The sequence below is a fragment of the Ciconia boyciana genome, chromosome 6, assembly GCF_034638445.1.
Source record: "Ciconia boyciana chromosome 6, ASM3463844v1, whole genome shotgun sequence".
NCBI classification, from domain to species: Eukaryota; Metazoa; Chordata; class Aves; order Ciconiiformes; family Ciconiidae; genus Ciconia; species Ciconia boyciana.
In genome coordinates this window covers 64212131-64227679 of record NC_132939.1, presented here as the reverse complement: position 1 = coordinate 64227679, position 15549 = coordinate 64212131, and the positions used below count along the sequence as shown (strand labels likewise).

General features: G+C 41.8%; 1 protein-coding gene across 1 annotated transcript in view; it reads right to left on the bottom strand.

Annotated features, from left to right (window-relative positions):
• Positions 1-15549, bottom strand: part of KCNH5 (potassium voltage-gated channel subfamily H member 5) — a 162578-nt gene that overhangs the window by 110818 nt on the left and 36211 nt on the right. Inside the window, exons 5-6 of the mRNA XM_072864508.1 lie at positions 10320-10435; positions 6082-6474 (exon numbers count right to left, since the gene is read on the bottom strand). Coding sequence (XP_072720609.1) covers positions 6082-6474; positions 10320-10435 — 509 coding nt within the window. The remainder of the gene's footprint in view (positions 1-6081; positions 6475-10319; positions 10436-15549) is intronic.

Below are 15549 nucleotides of genomic sequence, written 5' to 3'. Positions count from 1 at the left end.
CGGATTATTTCATTTGCCTCCTCTCCTTTGTAAGCCTTCCCCTCCTTTGCGAGCAAAGGGATCATGAGGGACTCAAAGCTTCCCTTGAAAGTACTGCACGCACAATTTGCCCCAATTGGACTCTGCATCACTTAATACGGCTCTGACTAAAGATTTGATTTAAATGGCTTGTACCCAACATCTGCTTCCCAGTAACGTATACGACACATTAAAAAGAAAAAAAAAAAAAAGGGCGCGGGGGGGGGGGGGTAGGGAAGACCACTGAGACATGTAATTAAAGTTCAGTATGCCATAATCCACATCAGAGCGGTGCAGCACGAGGCTACGAGGTCCCATCCATCTCATGGGACAACCCTGCCTGCCCTCCCACCACCCCCTGCATCGCCTCCAGTTCAGGCCCTTCCTTTCACAAGTTGCCTCTCACATCACGATGACATTCATGTGTCTCCACAGGGGAACCTGCAGAAATATCCCAGACCTTGTATAGCGTTAAAAAAGCTGGTAATAAAACAGTGGCAGAACTTGATTAAAACCTTAGGTTGAATAAAAGCTAAAAAGATGTGGTGCAATTCTGCAACTAAGTGCAATAGGGGTGAACGGGGTGAATAAGAGACAGGGGTGAATATGGTTGACCATCTATATAGTATATGCCTAAGGTGGATACATTTACATTTGGACACCGTAACCAAGCCATTGTATGATTATATTGCAGTTTTCTGCACGCTACAGCAGGATGACAGTATTCTTCATATTTAATTGCCTTCCAACTGCATAACAAAGGGGAAAATGCCAGGTCCCAGGCCTAGTGTGTCTGTCGTTATGTTGCTAGGAGTTTTCATCATAGTTTAACACTTGGCTGCAGCAGAGATTTAGTTCTGGGAATTATTTTCTCCATGTCAGGCACCTAAATTTAAGAAAGGTAGCTAGCCATAGAGTTTATTTCAGAGCCAAAGCCACATTCTTGAAACACACTGATTTATCTTCACCTTGCATACGCCACTCAGACTGGGGTCCATAAACCCTTCTTCAAATATCTCCCGAAAAGGGAGTGTTTGCAGTAAAGCACTGCAGATGTAAATATGGCTAAACTAGTTGTATCAGCTTTTATTTGCTTCCAATTTACAGACATGGCTATTTTAGTTGCTATTAATTGCAGTGATGCAAAGAAGTTCCTGCCACCGCTGAAATAGATGGATAATAGTAATTAAAAGAAGATTACAATTACAAGGATTCCATGCCTTAATATGTCCTGCACAGATCACTAAATTTTAAAGGCCATTGGGTCATGTAGTCTTACATTATTAAACAACAGACACAGAACTTCAGAGTTTTAGGTCATTTAAATTTGTCTGCTTTCACTTCCAGCCATTGGCTCAGGAAAACGAACTTTTGCAGAAAGGATGACCTTTTATACAACTCATTTGAAAACCAACTATTTGGCTATGTGTATGTACCATCCTGACATCTGGTCCCGTTCTTCACAATATGTGCCATGTCATTTTAGGGCCATGCTTCTGGCAGAGATGAGATCAAGCTTCTAGGTTCTAGGTTTCATTACAAACTCAGAAATTCACGAATCTCAGTGAAAATTCCCAGGAAAGAAAAAAAAAAAAAAAAAAGGAAAAAAAGAGACACCAATATTTTTCCAAATAGCAAAGGGGACTTTTTCAGCTGTATTTAACACTTTATTTGTGGAAACATTTTCCATTTGCACAAAAGCTTGTCCATCCACCTAGTCTTGGAATATTTATTCTATATACTAATTTACAGAGGCTCAAATGCAGCCCTCAGTAGCACTGTATCACGGTGCCTGTACCTGAGCGTGGGTTCCTAAGGTCCTTCCAGCTCCAGATACTCTTGCAATTGCATGGCTCCGTGTGGGGACAAGAGCCAAGCACCTGCACAACATCCCGGCTTCCCTGGGATGTAAATCCATGCATTTGGTCCCAAAGGGAGTTGTAGCATGGTTTGACCGCATCTGAACAAGCAGTGGGATCAGCATCCTCAGGCACACTGTAAACTCATCCGCTGACAATTTCAGCACAGTGTGACTCTGATAATTGTGACTTGTATGGAATCAATGGTTACCCATGCTATAAACAAACTTTTGGTAGCCCAGACCGACAGAGGCTGGATATTTATCTCTCTCTAGTAGGCAGAACACATATAAAGGCTAAGCCTCAAGGTAACATAATTCTCTAGCTTCAAAAGTAGGGAGTCATGATTTTAGAAGTATAAGTGACGGTGCATACACCAATGGAAAGAGTTGTTACATACCACTAAGTACTCAAGGAAAAAATTAGAATCACTTCATGTAACTCCAAGACAAAAATCAAACTTCTAGTCGCTATGTACTTCACAGCCTAATAACAATAGGAACTTCATGTGACCAAAATCTTTGGATCCAAACACCATATCCCCTATTACTCCAAATTTTTTTCTTTATTTTTTTAATTTAAAAGAAGAGACAGACAGACATGCACTTTTGGACTAAATCTGAAGTTTCAGAGAACTCTCTTACTTTAAAAAAAAAATAATAATCAGTCCAGTTTCAGAGAGACTGAGCACATACCCTCCATTGTGGTTCGTACCTTGAAAATTGGCTGGATTCCCCAGTATGTTTTATAGTGTCCCTTCTCACACTTCTATATATGAAAGGTGTTCTGTATGGCTTTGGTTTAGCCAGAATGTATTTCAGTGCAAGTAATGTTTCCCAATTAGAAAAGATGCCATGCATTTTTCTGATTTCTAGGACTATCATCTTACCAATTTTCTTAAATAAAGTATGTATCCCACTAAGGATTCCACTTTCCTCTCTCTTAGCTCATTTTTCTCCAGCCTATTTTACCTTGTTTTCCTACCCTTTCAGTACCACTTAGCCACTTAATTCCTCATCCATCACATCAATTTAGATCACTCTATGCTGTGCAAGGTATCTCTCTCTCTTATTATCTTACCTTTCCCCCTCCTTGTCATACATCCAAATCCCCCTGAGCAGACTGTAACAGCCTGGCTTCGTAACTCCAGGCATGGAAACCTACACCTCTAATTCTGCCTCAAATCATCTTAATCCCCCCCAATTCTCAATTTGTGTGTCATAATCCTTTTCATCATATCCTTCCTACTGAGGCTCTACATCCACTCAACAACAAAATAACTTTGATTTGCAGTCATGTTTGCCTCAGGTGGGAATTTCACAAGACTCCAGCCCCGGCATAATGCTGTCCATGATGGAAATGACCCTGTTCCTACTCCGGCCAAGACTGACTGCATTTGAAGAACTCCAACCTTCAGTAAGAAAACTCACATTTCCTTTTCTCAAAGTCCTTTTTTTAATCTTTTGATTTATCTCCTTAATTCTGACATTATAAAATAGCAATCAAGTGCATAAGGCGTCTTATACAATGGCTCAGCAGCCTCTGCATGAGAACCTTCAAGCACCTATATCACATACAGTAGTCTACATCTACAACGCAGAGACACAAACCTAAACTTCCTTGGCCGTATCCTTCTTTATGCGTGAGAGACCCACCCATAAGGAGGAAAAGAAACTGCCTGCAATTGGTGTCCCCCCCTACTCACCTAGTCCCTTAACAACTAACAAAAGTGCATTTGATGCTTTATGTGGAAAAAGGAGGGATGGAGGTGGGACACACAAGGGAAATTTGGAAATTCATCTTTCACTCAGCTGGCTTTTAGGGCTATTCGCTCTGATTTGGGTCCATTCCTTTGCCATCATACCAAGAACTCAAAGAGCACCAGGACCTGCCCCCAAGGTCTTTACCACTAAGCTCTGATTTTCTGTTAACTTATTCTGAAATGCCACAATCACCAACTTTAATGCTAAAGACAAATGCCCTTATCCAACACCCTGGGCCAAGATAAAGAGCTAAAACCTACCAGAATCAAGAGCTAAAAGAACTCTTCTCTCTCCTACTTGCCTAAGGAGGAAACACTCACCTTCTAATGAGAAATACTCTCCTTTTAATCAACCAGAATATTTCTTCCAAATTAAGCTTATCGATTTACTTATTCTTTACCTATGAACCATGTTTGAGCACACTGCTGCTAGTGGGCCAAAAAGTTAAATCCCAGAAAAGAAGTACCAGTTAAAATAAATGTTAAAAGCCAAATGAAGATAAAGAGCATTGATAACTACAACCACCCAGAACACACCAACCAGCTCAAAAGACTTAAAAGTCACAAATGAAGACATACGACCAAAAAAAAAAAAAAATCTCCCCTGGAAGATAGAGAGAAGGGAAAATGTAGACCCAAGGAGGAAAGACTGACTGTTTACATACCTGTTTTCAAAATCACTTCAATTCTTTTCAGGCACTAGGGAAAACTGCAGTTGGAGGGGTTTGAAATCAAGTACATAAGCAGTTACACTCCAATGTCTGCTGGAGGCTCCAGGGCCATAACATACCATTTCATGAGAAAGAAACGTTACTGTTGGTTGTCTTATTAAAAAGGAGTTGATATTTCATTTGTTTGAAGGTAAATGATAGCAGCTTTAGGATCACTGGAGCTCATGATACCTTGTTACTGTTATTACATTTTGGTTGAAGTTTGCCACTTTAAGTGTGCCTCAGTTATAATGCACTATGCCAATGATTCTCTTCACTGTCACAAATATTGCAGATGGTTTATTTCCTATCTATATGTTAGAGAAAGAGGTTAAGCTCATCGTTTAAATCTGTACTGTTTGGGCACAGAAATTTTCTATTTGTTTTACATATTCAAGCATGAAAATCTGGAGATAACACTGCATTTTTATAAAAATCAGGTTCCTCAGTCTGAAACTGGTTATCTTAAAAAGCTGTATTATATTTACAACCTTGATAATACCACCTCCTCACACAGCCTGACTGTACAACCTGCTTCCAGACGGGCAGCCCTCATATGATCTTGAATTTAAGCTGCAAGTGTTATCACTTCTGTCATATTTGCTATAAATAAAATGGAACAATGTCAAAAGATGGTACTCAGCACAGAGACAGGGATGGAATTTTAAAGGAGCTCTACAAAATCTGCACCAAAGTCTGCATTAAAAAATAAGAATGTAGATTTTATATAGTGAGGATATATAACTACAGAATTGGAGAATTTAAAAAAAAAAAACCAAAACCAAACAAACCAAAAACACTCAACGGTGTTCTAAGAAAAAAAAACGTTAAAAAATGAACAGAGGCTTCTTCATCTGTTTATGGCCCTAAAGATAAAAGACTCTAGAGAAAAAATAAAACAAGTCCTAATGCCATTATAGTTGCATTTTAATAATTAATTTTCTCTACACTGACTTGTGCATGCATTATTTGTCATAGTTATTGCTTGTTTTCTCTATTATCTTAGGCTGCAAGCTTGATTTTGTAAATGTTAATACATTTAGCACTTAAAAAGCTTTAATTCAGCGTCTATTTAAGATATTTATGTTTTCTCTCCTCAAACTGTTTCTAAAATTCCAGCAGTAGCTCAAGAACTGTTTAAAAAAATGGAGATAAATCTCTCTCTCAATCAGACATTTAAAGACATCACCAAAAAAAAGATAATTCCAGCATGGTTCAAAAAGTAATCCTAGGGCAGGATTTTAAAAATGCTCATTCAGAGGCATTCTCTACTTTTGTATAAGTCAGTAGCAAATTTGCCACCAGCTTCAGCCAGAGCAGATACAGAGTTTTGATTACTTACGTCAAGCCGTATTAGTCTGCCCTGCAATGGATTAGGGCTGCTTAAAGGCAATCATTGGGTATGAGCTGAAAAGGGAGGCTATGGCAGGGGGACATCCCAACTGGTCCAGCCCATTTTGATATGGATGTGCAACGATGCTTTCGGATGGCAAGCAAGTGATTCTAAAACCCACATCCATTAATGTACACATCCATACAAGGTACTGAATTCAAAGGCACCTCTTCTCCAACACGGGAATGCCAGGTAGGTAAAGCCCAGCAGCTTAAGGCCATCCTTGCATATTTGCACAGAGCTTCAGTTGCCTCTTACTGCTGCCAGATGCCTGGGAGCATGCTCCTAAATTAATTCCTAATTAAAACAATCTTTTTGAGGCAGACTACAATCACTTACCTCATCCACATTCTCAAAGGCATTGATGATGTCATACGGTAAACAGGACAGAAGATCAATCACAAACCATGTTTTCAGGTAGTTCATCCTTATGAGTTTGGGATCAGATATAACCTCTCCACCAGGGCCAACAAAGGTCGTATGAAAGTTCAAAACAATGTCAACCAGAAAAATAACGTCCACGACACTGTCCAGCACAAGCCAGGCAATGTTGTTCTGTTTTGTCTTGAAGGAGACGTTATATGGAACCATAATTGCTGTATAGAAGGTTAGAATTAAGATGACCCAGTCCCAAGTGGTCTTAAAAGCACAATAGTGTAGTATAATGTGTGGTGGAGTCTTTGGAGCTTCTTGCTTGTACTGAGGAAGAATATCAGATCCCAGCTGGAGAACCTGTAAAAGACGAAAAAGCAAATGTTACTGTTTTCAATTAATACAATCCAATAAGGGGTCTTACGGATTTCTGTAAGGAGCAGCACAAAGACGGGACTGTGTTCATTGGACATTGCAAGTCAACCCGCACTTTCTAAATTATCTGATTTATTAAGAACGCGTGGAAGCAGCTATCACTTGATGAATGGGAGCAGCATAGCATCTAAGGATATTCTTGCAAAAAGGGAGGTCTTTGCAGATGGACTGAAGGGAAACCATGCCAATAGCAAGGGCAGAGAGGCTCCATAAACAGGCTGTGGGTACTGCCACACCAGCTTATGCTCTGCAGTTATGAACGTGAGTATTCATTCATATTTGGAAGTGTTATGAGACTAATCCTTCGTGCCTGACCTCTTTTTTGAACCACTGTTGAGCCAGAACAATACCCTATCAAAGGTAAACCAGACTTCAGCCTTGCTGGCTGACCTCCTTCTAAAAGGAAGCATTGCATGCACAATTTCTGCCCTAACACCCTGGCAGTATCATGCTTCCTTCTCATTTTCTTCAAAAAGTTGTTGCTCTTACAAGCTCAATATCACTAGTGGGTTCTCTTTTATTTCTTGTAATTACTTTTCTTTTCTTTTTTGCATATGAGTATAATCTCCTGCATGCGCACTTTTGTAAAATGTGGGACTGGAAACATTGCAGAGGAACCAAGCCAAATTCACTGAAGACATTCCTCCCAGCTAATCTAATTACCTCTTATCTCAGTCCAACACAAGAAACAAAAGCACAAAGGAACGCACAACGCGGCAATATATTGTGCTGACAACTGAAAGATTCATGTGTATTTTGGAACTAATAACACCTTTTACATTTGGGGATCTCAAGTCTGTATGGGATAAAATAAATAATTCCAGCCACTTTAAAACTCATTTCAGCCCTACACCTGTCCCATATTGGAGATGATGCACCATATTTGCAGGGACTGTTAGATTGTGAATAGCAGTCCCATACGTGTAAAAACGATCAAACGCGGGATGCTTCCTCGATGAAGAGGAGTAAATGGCTCTGAATAAACAGCACAACAACTAAGAATATGAACTCAAGTACCACAGATACAGATTCTCCATTGATTCTTTGCAGTCTTATTTTTAAGATGAGAAAGCTGTTACTGAGATCAGACAGTAAAACTCTGGGTCTACTGAAAATCTGTTCTTCAGAAATCACCAAGGGACAACAACAGCAGCCTCTCTCACTCTGTGTTGTGGTTTTCCAACATGTCTAATCTGGCCCAGTGTCAGGCTGTAACCTGATGGGATGCAAACCTGCTTCTGCCTACCTGTTCCCACCCTCCCTAAGGTCAGATTTAGCAACCACGACATGTAAGGAAAGTCAGTTAAACTGATATGATGAAAAACTAACTTACTGTTACATTAGCTAGCCATTTGTTTTCTACAGAGTCAGTTGAGTTGCACAAATTTATCCTGTGGCCAGAAAAACACTAGACCTACTACACAGGCAGCAGTGAGAGTGCAGCAGAGACCTCCAGAAGACCATGGCTGCTCCCTTTGCCACCAGCCTCGTACCACACCAGCTTCAGGGTAACACAAAGCCACGTGTTGAGCTCCAGCTGCACAGCAACACACACCGAGTGGTGTGGTCTCAATGGCACTCGCCAGAGACCCTCACAGATGCCAAACCCCAGGTGAGACCCATAAAAATATCAACCTCCAGGTGTCACTTCCCCAGTGACCAGGACAAGACTCAGTAACAGCATTCCTAGAACCACCCAATGGGCAAGGTTCAGCTGGCCACTGCGGCACGCTGAACTTGCTGGTGGATCTATGGGTCCTTCCCTGGAATAAAAGCAATGATCGGTACAGTCATTTTTTCACAGCAGCCTTTGTGCAAATCCATGAAACTTCTTTCAATGCCAAAATTGTCCCCTGCATTTAACACACCATTTTGGCTTTGACTCATAATCTGGTCATTATCTTATGTCTTTGGACTCATCTGTGGTCAACACTTTACTGTCATGATAAATCAGGACTGGGACTTCTTTTCTTGGTTTCTCCAGCCCTGTGTGTTCGCTGTCTTGTTCACCGGGCAGGAGCTGGAAACAGCCTCGCTATAGCTGGAATAATAAGCTTCTTGGGGCTCAAGCCAAATGCGATGAACATATGCTTGATAGTTCCCTATGCCTCTGGTGGTGGAGTGCTTAGGACCTCCCATGATACTGTAAAAGCATAATTATTATTCTTAACATAATATCATGCTGAGTTTGACATGGTGAGTGGGTGGCAAGTGGCTGTGGAGACCACTGAACTATAATGATTATTTCTTTCATGCTGCATGAATTTTTAATTTTAAACCACTAAAGAATACACAATATCTTGTTAGTCAGCTGCATTCATCATAGACTCTCTGAATTATTCTTGTATACAACTAAAGAAGATGGCTGATAACAGTTAAGCCTGGTAAAGGTGGGCAGTACATTCTGCAAGGAATGAGCTGTAGTGATAACGCTCCTCCTCAGACACAGAAGTATGGAAAATGGGGCCTGTACAGCGATGGCATTCCTCCACTCAGTCTGCATTCCTGACAGCACTTTGCCTCGAAAGCATTGCACACTCTCCAAGCAACCTGTTCCTACGTACAGCCTTCTCCCTTACCTGAGCTTTTCCTACTGCCTGATCTAAATCTTCCTTGCTGTGACTTAATGCCATTACTTTTTCTCTAGCTATAGTGGTCCTGGTAAATAATTTCCTCCCTCATTCTATGCAACTTCTTTAGACTTATTTGAATATTGTTACCATATCTTCTCCAGTCTTCCCTTCTCTAGACCAAACCAATAATGGATATAACCGGATTTACAGAACAGTGGAATGTCATGAATCAGAAAAGCAAGACGTGAGAGTAACTCAGCAGTCATCCAAGCTATTGGTATGGGATAATTCAAGGGAAAGCATCACACTGCCAACACCTGAAAACTGTGGGTTTCCATTCTGATTTTAATTTGAGTTTTTATTATCGAAGTCCACTAAAACCAGAAAGGGAACCAAAAAAAAAAATTTAAAGCTGCTACCAGTTCTTAGCATCGAACCCAGGACAAGCTCTCTGGCACAAGGTGGCTAGGGCTGTCATTTTCAGTAGCCCATATATTTTGACCATATATTTTTGACCCGTATACTTTTCATTACCAACGGACATGAAGATGAAAGCAGTACCTCTGTTTCATCAGTTAACCTGAAGGCATTCACTTGTTGCACCATCTGCACTGTTAAGGAGATGTTTGCAACCTGCCAAAGAGTTCATTTCATCAGTTCTGAAGAAAAAAATGATGAGCAAAATACTGCAGGAATGACTTTGCAAGAAAGTCAAGATACATATGTAGTCAGTGTGCCTGTACAACCCCAGGGACCCAGACAGGGATACTTCCAAAGAGGAGTACCTGGTTTCCCAAACAATCCCATTTCCCCGGGAGAGTTAGCGACCATCCACAGGGCTCAAGGACATCGTCTGGTTCCCTGTCGCTGTGAGACAGCACGCAGAGGAGCACACTGTGCACCCCAAGTTAAGCAACAACCGGCAAACTGAGAATTGCATGCACAGAAATAGGGGCATTTAAGTAAAAGCAACCTACAGAGACTGTTTCCACGACTGAAAGAGCATGACCTGTCCCAGAAATGTGGGCTGGCACATAGTGCTGCTTTAGGATGAGCAGAGGAGAGGTTGAAAAAAATCAGAGTTGGGAAATATTTCCCTCTAAAAATATTATTTATAAATAGGAACAGGTTTGGGTTTTTACCCCCCCATCTCTTCCTGCCTTACGAAGGGAGGAGGCTGGTGTCTGTCGCACTTACTTCGGCTAACCGGGAGTGTTTGTGCACCACCTCAGCCTTGTTCATCGGCGTTAGCTGCTGCAGCACGCTCCGGCTGTTCGTCAGGGCCCGCGTCAACCGAGCAAACTTTGTCCAACCTGCGGGAAAGAAGGAAATCGTGTCAGAAGTACTCAAACCTCATCCATCGCTAGTAAATCTCCTTCGTGTTCACTGATATTAAGTCTCAGACTTGAATAGTTTCACTAAATTGCTGCATGGAACAGCTTCAGGCTCTGGGCTTAAAGACCTTGCAAAAGAGGAAAAAATACCGCTGCTTCGAGGCAACCACGAGTAAATCTGAGTAAAATCAAAATTCTCTGGCTTGTTCTTTCTTCTGCCTTTTGGAGACATTGTGTCAGAGGGATCACATTGTGCTTTCAGCCTTCTGGGGAGTTACTCTGCTGCTGAAATCTAATTCTAAGCCACTGAAGTTAATGCAAAGGCTTCCCAAGTCTGCAAATCCTGCTGAAGTCAAATCCTGCCCAGCTACAGAAATGCTCCTGCTGATTCAGGGCCACTAGAGCAGCCCCAAAAGTCTGATCCTTAAGTCTTTACTGTTTCTTGCCCCAACTAGACTTCAGGGACAAAACTAAAACTTTAAAAAAAAAAAAAAAATCAGCAAAATTCAGGGCTGCATCAACCGCAATGCTTCAGACTAAAAAAAAAATCCTTAAGACTTTAAAGACAGATTAAGCACTAGATTTTTAATGGCATTAAGAAATACATGTAGCTGTTAAACTAATGATAAACAGCTGCCTTAATGGTAACTTGAGACCCACACACTGGGCCCTCCCTGGGGAATTTTCTCTGCAGCGTTCAGAAAAGAGCAATCAGAGTTTGTTACTGACAGCGGTACTGACCCGGGAACGTGTCATCAAGTCATTCCTGCCGGAAAAACGCCCAAAGGTGACAGCTGGCGCAGACGCATCAATGGATGAGGTAGATCGGCAGTAGCAAAGAAAACGCCAGGGGTTTAAGCAGCGTAGCACCGCGGTGTTAAGCAGGAAAATTCAAATATCTGCAGGAAGGAAATGCCTCCCCAAGAGCACTGAAGGAGATGCTCAACATTCAGTTTAGCCAGGTATAAGCTGATATTTTACTACACAGGTGTGTATAAAATATCAAACAAGTTATGGACGGGAAGCGGGTTCAGGAGAAGGTTTTACTTTTATTTAACTTGAATGCTGAGTAGGTGAAAATTGGGGGAAATGTCACATCTGAGAAAGGAAACCCAACATTTCTATGTCAGCTAGGTTTATTTTTAAATGCCTGTTGTCTGATAGGAGTCAGGGACTTGCAAAGTTAAGGGAACCCTGGGGTAGATAAAAGGAGGAGCAGAGAGCAGACAAGACAATAAAACTTCAAGAAAAAAATAAGTTACAGTTTGGCTTTGCAACTTACCACATACACATCACATTCACGCAAATGTAAATCCGTTGTTCATCATTTAGCAATCAGAACAGATCTAAATATCATGATACACCACCAGCACAGCACAAACCATTTGTCTGGCTATTTATATATGACCTCAAAAATGCACATAAAAAATGCACTGTGAAAAGGTAAAAAATAGAAGTATTTTATTAACTTTTCAAATCTAAATGTGAACTTCAGATATGCTTCTCAAGCTTACAGGGATATTCAATTAGGAACATGCACTTTCTGTATTAAATAAGGTCAAAAGAGACTATAGTGATCTGAGTATGAACTATTAATTTCTAGAAAAAAATATTATGGTTTTCTTTTTCCTAATTGTCTATAAAACTGTGGCAAGGAGACAGCTTTAAGACAAAAGTCAGAACTGTTCTTTATCTTTCTTAGCCAGTGATTTCAAAGAGCAAGTGAGCATGGTAACAGCATCATGAGCTCTGCCCCGACATTTCTCATAATTGCTGGAGGCCACGGTGCATCCAGCCAATTGCTTTTGGCATGCTGCAACCACGCTGCAAGAACCCGAGAAAAAGAGCAGTTCTCCTCTGGGAAGGTGGTCACCCACCTCCAGACCCTGGGAAGGTACCTACACACACGTGCACGCACACGGTGTCCTCTTCCCCTGGAAAGACACTTCCCTGTGGTCCATGTGGATGGATTTGGGGCCAGTCCCCGAGCTTTAGCTTGTCACCCTGCCCCACAGAGCTGATAATGAGAGTGACGAAAAGAAGCTCAGCAAAGCCAAAACCACCACAGCCAAACTGTTGGATTCAGTCCCAGCACCCTCATTTGTCACATCCCAGCTTGTCAGCTACTCCAACTCTGACAGGAACCTCATGAAGGTCAACAAGGAGAAGTGCAAAGTCCTGTACCTAAGGAGGTACAACCCCATGCACCAACATATGCTAGAGGTCACCCAGCTGGAAAGCGTCTTGGCTGAAAAGGACCTGGGGGTCCTGGTGGACCAAGTTGAACATGAGCCAGCAATGTGCCCATGCTGCAAAGGCGGCAAATGGTATCCTTGGCTGCATTAGAAAAATCATTGCCAGCAGCTCAAGAGAGGTGATCCTTCCCCTCTACTCAGCACTGGTGAGGCCAGTACCTGGAGTTTGGGGCTCCCCAGGACAACAGAGACATGGACATACTGAAGAGAGTCCAACAAACGGCCACAAAGATCATTAAGGGACTGGAGCATCTCTCCTCTGAGGAAAGGCTGAGAGAGCTGGGACTGCTCAGCCTGGAGAAGAGAATGCTCGAGGGGGGTCAGATCTTATTAATGTATATAAATACCTGAAGGGATACTTCAGGCAAAGAGGACAGAGCTCTTTTCAGTGGAGCCAGGCTCTTTTCAGTGGTGCTCAGTGGCAGGACCAGAGGCAATGGGCACAAAATGAAACACAGGAGGCTCTGTCTGAACATCAGGAAGCGCTGTTTTACTGTGAGGGTGACCGAGCACTAGCACAGGTTGCCCACAGATGTTGTGGGCTCTCTATCCTTGGAGATATCCAAAAGCTGTATGGATATGGTCCTGGGCATGGTCCTGGTCGTAGGGGGCCCTGCTTGAGCAGGGGGGTTTGGACAAGGTGACCTCCAGAAGTGCCTTCCAACCTCAACCATTCTGTGATTCTGTGACCTTTCTGATGGCTGATGGTTAATGATTCAAGGTTTACTTTATTTTCTGAGGTTTAGGGCATTGATCTGTACAGCGATTAGATGAGGATTTGAAGAAGAGTCAGGGCCTGGCAATGACAGGAGATGGCTTCATGTACTCTCCAGCAATCCTTTCCTATGGTGCTTCACAGGCTGAGAGATCCCACTCACAAAAATATGGGTTTTAAAAATGCCTCTCCTCTTAGAAAAGCAAAACTAGTAAGAAACCCCTTATCATCGTCTTAGGTAAGAAAAACATCTTTTCTGCATTAACCACAAATACAGAAAGCCTGGGGAAGTTGGGAAAGATGTACCACAAGGAGCTGGAGAAGTAAGACACATACCAAACAGCAGCAATCCTTTAGCTGTAAAAATAAAAAGAAAGGAAGAACTATGACTTTTTCAAATACGCCTTTTCCACTTTGGTGAGATCATCAATGCCACGTGAAAGAAAGAAGCCACACATTTTAGCATTCAGGCTTACCACTATGCTCATCTGGTCTGACCTCTTCTTTTCACGGGGCAAACCATGTCATCATGTCCTTTCTCCACCTAGACCAAAGCTTTTCTTTGCGCTAGAGCAGACCTTTAGCAAAAGCCCTTCCAGCCTCATTTAGAGACTTCACATTTTCACATTTCTTTCAGCCCTGTGAAGGCCATGACTCTGGACGCGGGAAGTACAGAATATGCTAACATGACTTTTTTCTAATTCAGCACAAAGTCCAGCATTATTCTACCTGCTCCATTCTACCCATCTGCAATAGTGTGAAAAAGTATCAAGTTCTTTTGTTTCCTATTTACAACCCAAGAGAATTAAAAACATAGCAACAGCAAGATGCTGGGGTATGAGTGGGAAGGTGAAAATGTATACAGGCTGCCTCGTGTCTGAAATAATCTGTACAGGGTACATTTCTCTGTTGCTTGACCTTGTTGTAGACTAGATAAGTTCAGAATTATATTTAAAACCAATGTGTATGTTTAAATACACCAGGCAAAATTTGCATAGCTGCCTACTGCTGTCAGTGTTTCTTCAAATGATTCTCTCCTTTATTTTCCTCTATAGACAGAGACTTGAAAAGAATGATAATTTTATCCCATGTATTAGTGACCGCCTGTCCTCACAGATATTTTCAGTCTGGAAGGAGTAAAGGAGCAGCACAAATAGCAGGTGCAAGAGGGGGGAAAAAAAAAAACCTACTCGTGAGAAAAAGCAACACTTCTGATGCTCTCTTCAGCTCAGCTGGATTGTGTCTTTCTTCCACAGCACCACTTGAAAAATAATACCCTGAACTTGCACCATTGCACTCAAATTCTTAGGAACAAAGGCAACACCATCAGATCACACACCAGATCAGGCCAGCAGCTGCTTCTCCTTACAAGAAGTTAAACTGGGTATTTCAGAGGGAGATGTTAACTACCTCAAATGGAAAATTCTGGAATAACATACACATAAAATGATTGTTTCCCCTGGTTCTCTTTAATTGCTTTCTGATTCATGGACAAAACCAGAAGAATTTGTACCCCTGCTTTAAAAAAAAACCCTCTTGATCTGCATTCATTCTCATGATCCAAAACAAGGGTCTGTTCTTACACAGGAGCCTAGCAAAATATCTCCTTGTTCCTATCCGTTACCCAAATTAAAATTTTTGCATTCTCAAGAAACTGAACATGTAAGTTTAACAACTCCATACAGTTACGAAAACAGGACACGAAGAAGGCAAGCATGCTGATAGACATGAACTAAACTAGCCTCTGCCTTGGCCCAGCTGTAATGCTGTCCTTCCAAGCATGCAACTTTCTTCTTCTTCCATGTGTTTTAGTCACAATTAAATACTTTACATCTGCAAAATATTCTCCACGTCTGTTGCTCTAATTAGGACTGTCAATTTGACAGCCCTCTGACTGTGGGGCTAACTGAGCCGGGGATGACTTGGTGGTGTACTTCATACAACGACTGAGCCGAAGGTTCCTCTGAAGAGAAAAAAAGGAGTACTAAATTAACGTAAAAAAAATAAATTGGTATTGCTTCAAACCTTAGCTGCTACAATATGACTTGAAGCTGTTAACATTGTGGCAGGATGCTTGAGGGAGTGCAGGAGCACGGAAGGGAGGTAGGCAATAGTCAAGCGAA